Below are 8,002 nucleotides of genomic sequence, written 5' to 3' on the forward strand. Positions count from 1 at the left end.
GCCTGCTTTCACGAGTGCCTGAGTACATTTTGCCTCAAAACTCTCTAAAACAAAGCTGTTGCTTGAAACCCATTTCAGCCTTCCCCGGATAAAAGCTCAGGCCTCGAGCAATGTCTCCAAGTTGTTCATTTTTCAATGCCCAGCAGGGATGTTTGCAATAAAGTTCACCATGATGTGCTTGAGTGGCTCTCAGCTCATCTCCCCAGCTCCCGTCCAGGAAGTGTGCTCAGAGCAGCTGCCAGAGAGAACACAAAGATGGGTGCCTGTGGAGAGTCCCTTCCACACTGCAGAGTGGGAGAGGCCTGGGGAATGTCCTGAAGGGCTGCACCGTGGAGCTCACCTGCTTTGGGTGGCTGGCCCTACACTCCAGAAGTGCTAATATAAAGAATCCCTGGGCCCTGTCAGGGTGGGAGTTGGGAGAAAACTTAGAAACCGTGTGGACATTGCAGAGGAATTGGGAAATGACTCTCTTACATGACTATAGTACGGAGCGGGGGGGGGGGGAGGAACTCCAGGTCCCGAACTCAAAGTCCAGTGCCTTTCCGCATCAGGGTGTCCACTGTTCAGTTTCCACAAAGTGGTGGCCTTTGGAGTCAACTTTTCCTCAAGGGGGCAAGGAATTGTTTCGGTGCCTTAACCAGGAGTCTTTTTCAGTGTATGGTCAGTGTGGAGCCATCCTTCTAAACTTCCCTTTCCTTCCCCAACACCCTGCCATCCTAGGAGCTGTACTGCTATGATAGCAGGGGTGAAGCAGGTCTCCCAAGAGATTGGTGGCAACCACTGAGGTTCTTAACCCTCGTCACCCTTGGCCAATTTCCTAACAGTCCTCTCTTCTGATGACACAAAACCCCGATGCTCTTTCATATCATTTTGAACCTTCCCAGTAAACTGATGTTGATGTGCAATATGAAAAGAAGAATCAAGACTTTAAAGAGGTGCTCCCATGATGCTCGTGCAGATGGGGCCACATGCCCTGATGAGCATGGATTCCAAAGAACAAGGGTCTCTCATGCAGACAGGAAATACACAAGCCCGTGAGCAGGGCTTCCAGGCTAGCATTGGCCAATGAGAACTTAGAGGAAGCTGGTTGTGTGAATGGGGGTTGGACGTCAGTGGATAGATGGCAGGTGCACATCCATTTCATGGGGATTGATTTTAACCCCTAGGAAAACCAGGACTGTAGGATGTTAGGGAGGGGAAGGTTTCCTATCCCTTACTTCTGTCCTTAGTCCCATTAATTTCAGATACTCAATTCTGTATATTTGGCGCCTCCAAATTCCATATCACCCAAAGAGCCTCTAGACACCGTGTGTGTATGTGTGTGTGTGTGTGTGTGTGCACGTGCGTGCGCAGGCAAATGATTTTGTGGGTGAGCCAAGATAGCACTCTTTTTTTTTTTTCAAAGTAGCACCCTTGAGTCTCCTAATCCAAGTTCTCTTTCTCACAAGGTGACTAATATTGGCTGAATATATTACACTGTTTGGGTGGAGATGTCATATAAAGTACAGAACCCCAGCTAAATGCAAAATTCAAATCAACTGGGAACAAACTTCCAGTAAAAGTTATATCCAAAATATTGCATGGGACACAATTATTCTAAAAGCTGATCCCTATTATCTGAAATTCTAACTCAGTTGAGCATCCATTATTTCATATGCTAAATCCAGCCACCCTATTCTACAGGGTCCTTGAAATGTAAAGGACTGTAGAACTCCATGTTCCCAGAATCCAGTCTCCAGAAATAAGGACAGGAGCCACAGTATCAGCATAAAGTCAATCACTGGGCACACTCACACCTATTTTGGAATATGTGTCAAATTTAGCCACAGAAAAAAATACAAGCAATTTTTGAAAATGAAAATAGCTCACATGTACTTTTAGTTGCATAATCCGTCTCTGTGAAGATTTGAACGTCACAGATAACACTGGTTTCCTGTGAGAAAGGGGCTTGGTACCCAGGAGTAAGAGGTGGGAGGAAGAGTCATCACTGCATATTCCTTTATGTCCTTTGACATTGAACCACACAAAGCTATTGATTCTTTGAGATATTCCACTAAAAGAAGGAAAAATGTTAACAGTCAATGTTGAATGACAGCACAGGATGCTGGGACACAAAAAGTAGTGATTTCTGGTCCTGCATGTGTAGGCTGCACGACCACTGTCTGATAGGCTGGGGCTTTCCAGCAGAGGAGAGCATTAGTAAGGCTCGTCCTGCTTGAGTCTGAGCAGCTTCCAGCAGCGGAGGGCGGCGAGGACAGAAGGACCCGTGTGCAAGCAAGCACGCAGGATCTGCTGAGACCATGCTAATTTGGAACCTCAGTTCCATGTGGCCTTCAGGACCCATGTGTTCATCAGAATACATGTTCTGAATCTTGTTCAGAAAGTCCGGCCTCGGTTGAAGTGAGTCAAGAGCCAGGTGGGAAGCAGAGTGGGTTGAGGGACACAAACTCGGCCGATGGATGAAAACGGAAGCAAAGGACCACCGAGTAACGCCTCGGTGCTCGGAATCTGGACAACTTGTATAAATTGCCTCCAAAGGCACACAGCAATTGTGTTGCCCCTGTGTCATTTGAGAGGGACTTGTGGTCCTTGCCTACCTGCCAGAGCCCTCGGGGAATGTCTCCCCACCCCCACCCAGGGCCCTGGCCCTCGGCCCCTCCCCCGCTGCAGAATGTCAGGAGCCCTACATTCTGTCCCTGTTTACATTCAAACTTTTCCCTCCTTAATTGGATCTTGAGCATCTGCTGGAGCAGGTCGCTGTCTGGGACCTGGACTCGACGTTTCTCATTGTGGTGGCTGTAGGATACAGTGGTCGCTGCCCAAGCCTGCGGGGATGGCCTCAGAAGGAGGTAAGTCTGTGGGTTGGGCAGGTGTGTCCGCATCCCTGCCATCCCTCAAATCCGTGGGATTCAAATGTGACACTTGGACAGGGGCACATGGAGGTGGGGTTGGGGCTTGAGTAGAGAAAGAGGGTGGGGGCCAAGGACAACTCATCTGCGAGGCTGGGAGCCCGTGGAAACCTGCCAGGACCCTGGGGAGGAGGGCGGGTCGAGACCTCGTAGGGGAAATGCCCTGGGTGTGGAGAACGGATGGAGGCAGGCACACTGCGTGTCTCTGGAGTCACACACCACTTTGACAGTTTGTAGCAGAGGTGGCACCGTGTCGTGGTGGTGGCACAGGCAGGGTCCCAGGGAAAGGACAGCCGGGTGTGGTATTCCTCAGACACCTGGACCTCCCCCACCATACCCTCCAAGGGACTTGACTGCAGATTCTGGGTCTCCATAGTGCCTGATAGGGATGTGGGGGGAGATGGTCTGAGCCAGGACGTGGTTCAGTGGGGCGGTCTTATGGCCAGTGTCCTCCCCGGGAGCGGGGCTGGAAGTTCCTCTAACACCCCCGGCCCAGGACTTCCACTCCTTCCAGCCCAGAGCTGACTTCTCCCCAGCCCAGGTGACCCTTTTCGTAGATTCAGCAGGGACAGGGCATCAGGTGGCCTCAACCAAGGTAGGCCTTGGGTTCCTCAGCTGTTCTGGGTCCCTCTTCCTCTTGAGGACGTGCGGTCCTTCCACCTGCTTCATCTTGTCCAGTGTTTCCTGGCCAACCCTCAGCCCTGGGAGCCACCTTTGAGATCAAGAGTCAGCTTGTATTCCTCGTCCCTGTGCCGTGGATGGGGAACCGAGTGTAGTGTGGTTGGGTGTCCCAAGCAGCATCTGTGAAAGCTGAGTCCTCCTTACAGGGGAGAGGAGGGGAGCCTGGACGGGAGGACCATCTTCTATGGTTGTATGACATGTCGTGGGACACCTGTTGATCAGTGAGATGTGCAGGTGTGTCCCTTGTCCTCCCGAACGAGGACCCGCATGGGTTCTTCACGAACAGGCACGGGATCCAGCCCCTTTTCCTCCTGGCACTGGGCTCATGCTGGGCTCCTCGTGTGTCCTCACCTTCACTGTTGGAGCTGGAAGGGGAAGACCACAGAAGCCTGCATTCCCGCAACCAGTCCCACATGACCCAGCTCCAGAGTCCCCTCGCCCCAGCAGCCCCGCTGCCCCGTCTGCATTGCCCTTTGCTAGTCTTCTGTAGCCACCGTGGGCTGCGAGTGACAGGAACCAGGGAACATGACGCCTGCCTCACACTCTCCCAGATTCCGAGCTGCTGAGCGGTGGCAGCACCTGGCCCGTGCGGCGTGTGGGCTGTGGGGGTTCCTAAGACGGGGTTACGTGGGGGCTCGGAGGCCACGCTTCTAGGGAGAAAGATATTACAAGCGTTTGTTTTCTTATGTTAGGACAGGAAGAAAGGGAGGGAGTTTTACTGAGCGTCAGGCATTGGGGGTCTGAGCAGGAGAGGGGCCCAAATGGTTTAGACGCTGCCCGTTCACAAAGGCCCTTCAGGTGACTCGGACGTACCTGGGAGCAGAACCCAAGCCGCCTGGGAGCCGGCCGAGGGCATTTCCCACAGGGCAGATGTCCACCCAGCCCCTCGTCCAGGAGGACAGCCCGTGAGGATGGAGGGTGGTGTCTGGGGTCCTGGGGAGGTTCCCAGAGTCAGTGCTGGCCAAGGCTGCCTCTTCCAGGCAGGCAGGCAGGCAGGCTGTCTTGTTGAGGAGGGCGGGGACAGTAATTGTCGTCTGGAGGCCAGAGCATGGAACTCACTCCAGGACACTTGCAAACCGCACCTTTTCCCGTAAGCGTCCCTCCCGTGTCGCGATTCCCCGCTCCGCTCCCTAGTGAGCAAAGGGGCCCAGGATCCTGCATCCTGGCTGCGATTCTCCGACTCCATCCGGCCCTTCCCTTCTGTCCACAGCATCTCCAGTGCTGGGGCCGCATGTGGCCATGGACCCGGAGGCCCCCGTGTCTTCTTCGACGGCACAGCCGTTTCCCCCACCTGCTGCTGGCGCCTCGCACTGGTCACCCCGGGGGCAGCACTCGCCGCCCCACGTGACCCCGCCATTCACGCCTGGCAGCCCCGTGGTGCTGCCCACTTTCTGCAGGACACCGCTGGTGGCAGGAGATGCCGTCCATGGCCCAGGTGGGACCCGGGCCTGTAACGTCATCGTCCAGGTCAGGTCAGAGCGGGGGCCCGCAGATGCCCCCCAGACTCAGACCGTCGTCCTCACCCAGGCCCCCGCTGGCTGGAGTCCTCCCGGGGCCCTCTGTGGGGGTGCTGCGTGTCCCACACCCCTGTTCCTGGCAACGTCGGCAGCGGGGAGCCCCGTGTCCGCCCCAGCCGTCGGGGGCACCTGGGCCGGCAAGGGAGGCTCCACCCCGGGCCTTCGACCTCAGGCTCCCCCCCCGGCTGTCCGGCTGGCCCCCGTGGTGCCCCCGGGGACCGCAGGGCCGCAGTCCCCCGCAGCTGCCAGGGAGGGCAGCCTGGCCAGCGGCCCCGCCAAGGCCTCGCCCGCGGACTCCTGTAGCCCCAAGAGTGTGTACGAGAACTTCCGGCGCTGGCAGTGCTTCAAGGTCCTGGCCCGCAGGCACCTCCCGCAGAGCCCCGACGCCGAAGCCCTCTCCTGCTTTCTCATGTGAGCGCCTTCTGCCCCCCGCCGCCCTCAGCCAGGACCCTGGGGTGTGCCCAGGGCGGGGGCCTCAGGGTGAGGAGAGGAGGGTGTGAGCCAGTGCCGCTCGGGGAAGGCAGTGCGGCGCGGGTCCTCTGGGGTCCCCCGCTGGACACGGGGTGACGGCACTTCCCGCAGGGGACCGGGGGACCGGATCACTGCCTGGCACGGCACGCTCAGTATCGTCATTATGGAACGCAGGGTCCGGGGGCAAAGAGCTCCCTGATCCAGGTGCGGGTGGGTGGTCAGCCTGGAGCCCAGGGCCCGGGGCTGCCCAGTGTGAGGCAGTGACAGTGGTCGCCTGGAGGGGTCTGGTTTGCACGGCCAGACGCCGCCTGTCACCTGCCAGCGCTGAGTCTCGCTGGGCGGGGGACACGTGCTGCACAGGGCGGGGTGGGGCAGGGTGGGGCCACCAGGCCGCAGCCGCCGCCTGACCCCGAGGGCTTGCAGCCCGGTGCTTCGGTCCCTGGCCCGCCTGAAGCCCACCATGACGCTGGAGGAGGGAGTGTGGCGGGCCGTGCAGGAGTGGCAGTGCCGAAGCAACTTTGACCGGGTCATCTACTACGAGATGGCAGGAAAGTGAGTCAGGGTCCCAGCCCCAGGCCTGTGGGACCCGTGAGGCCGGGCTGAGCACAGGGTCCTCCTCACCTACCTGCCCAGGCTTCAACCCCAACCTGATCGACACCCACCCCTGCCTCCATGTGAAGGTCTCAGGATGGGGGCTGAACCTGCGACCCCGGGGAGGTGGGACCCCCTCTGTGGCCGGGCCGGGCCGGATCGGCCAGCCTGCTGCCTCCTGGGGGGCCAGGACCATGGCTGCCGCTGCCGGGCACTGCCTCTTCCGGTCCCCCACGGCCTCCGCCTTTGCTGGGCTCCACGGCCGGGCCCCTCCTCAGTGTGGCCTGGGTCTCCTCACCCCCAGGTTCATGGAGTTTGAGGCAGAGGAGGAGATACAGATTCAGAAGCTGCAGTGGGTGAAGGTGGCCCAGGGCGCATCTGCTCCAGCCCCACCCACGCCTGGAACGCAGGGGTCCCCAGCCCTGGAGGGGGGCCGGCAGCCAGGTACAGCACCCACATTCCCAAGGGAGCTGGCGGCCGAAGGCAGTGGGGCCTAGGGAAGGCCGCTGTCCCCACGTCCTGTCTCCTCCTTCACGTGGGCCTTGGTCTTTCAACCAAACCAGCCGCAGAGAGCCTGGGGTCGTAGCTGCCCTTTGTCACCGTGAGATATTGACCTGGCAAGTCCCACCTCCCTGTCAAGGGACCCAACAAAACTCTGCCTGGAAAGCGGGCTGCGGGGGGAGACCCTTGGAGAAACGGTGGGTCCTCTGTTGCTCACAGGAGACGCTATTAGATGCTCCTCCCCTCAGCTCCCCCGTCCCAGGGTGCCTGTGGCTTCAGGTGGCCCTGACCCAGCCCCCACCGACATCAGTGTCCCCCAAACCCTGCCCTCTCCACAAGCAAGCTGGAGCCCCTCTCACCTCCTCCCTCCTTCCCGCTCTGCCTCAGCCTGCATTCCCAGGAAGGCCGGCTCCAGGGCCCAGCCACCCTGCCCGCAGCCACACAGACCCCCGCAGCCCAAGGCACCCAAGGAGATCCCCCCTGAGGCTGTGAGAGAGTACGTGGACATCATGGAGGGGCTGCTGGGGCCTGCCTGCTCAGCCCCGGGGGCGCTAGCGGGTGAATGGGGACAGGACGGAGAGGAGCCACGGCAGGACGAGGACGCCATCTACCTGGACCCGGGTCTTCTCAGCTACATTGACAAGCTGTGTTCCCAGGAAGACTTCATCACCAAGGTGGGCTGGCCCACAGCCTGGCGTCTGGAAGATTCCAGGCATTGCCACTCCGACACCCGGAGTGGGACTGTGCCTAGGCCTTTGGGATCAAGCTCTGTTCCCCGTTCCTGAGCTGTGTGTGTGCAGGCATGTGTGTGTGTGCACGTGTGTGTACTTGGGTGCATGTGCTTAGGAGCATGTGTGTACTTGTGTGTATGTACGTACAAGCAAGGGTTTGTATGTGTGTGTATTTGAGTGAATGTGCTTATGTGCATGTGCGTGTGGGTACTTGTGTGCATGCATGTGTGTATACTTGTGTGCATATGCGTCCATTTATGTGTGTGCGTGGGCGTGTACTTGAGTGCATGTTCATACATGCAAGTGTTTGTGTGTGTACTTGTGTGAATGTGCTTACGTGCACGTGTGTGTGCCTTCGTGTATTGTGCGTGTGTGTACTTGTGTGTATGTACGTACATGCAAGGGTTTGTTTGTATGTGTACGTGAGTGAATGTGCTTAGGTGGATGTGTGTGTGCCTGTGTGTGTTTGCATGTGTGTACTTGGGTGCATGAACATACATGCAAGGGTTTGTATGTCTGTGTACTTGTGTGAATGTGCTTACGTGCATGTAAGTGTGCCTGCGTGTAGGGTGCACCTGTGTGTACTTGTGTGTGTGTGTGT

At 57.9% G+C, this 8,002-nt stretch overlaps 1 protein-coding gene across 1 annotated transcript; it reads left to right on the forward strand.

The window, feature by feature from the left end:
* Positions 1 to 6: 6 nt before the first annotated feature.
* On the forward strand, positions 7 to 7,405 carry LOC121023336 (NUT family member 2G-like; the record flags this gene model as incomplete). Its single annotated transcript, XM_040465148.1, has 5 exons — positions 7 to 2,849; positions 4,801 to 5,518; positions 6,002 to 6,130; positions 6,474 to 6,613; positions 7,058 to 7,405. Coding segments are annotated over exons 1-5 (1,351 nt in total), but the record flags the coding sequence as incomplete, so codon positions are not given.
* Positions 7,406 to 8,002: the final 597 nt, after the last annotated feature.

This window comes from Herpailurus yagouaroundi, unplaced genomic scaffold, assembly GCF_014898765.1.
Source record: "Herpailurus yagouaroundi ecotype Mexico unplaced genomic scaffold, PumYag 555, whole genome shotgun sequence".
NCBI classification, from domain to species: Eukaryota; Metazoa; Chordata; class Mammalia; order Carnivora; family Felidae; genus Herpailurus; species Herpailurus yagouaroundi.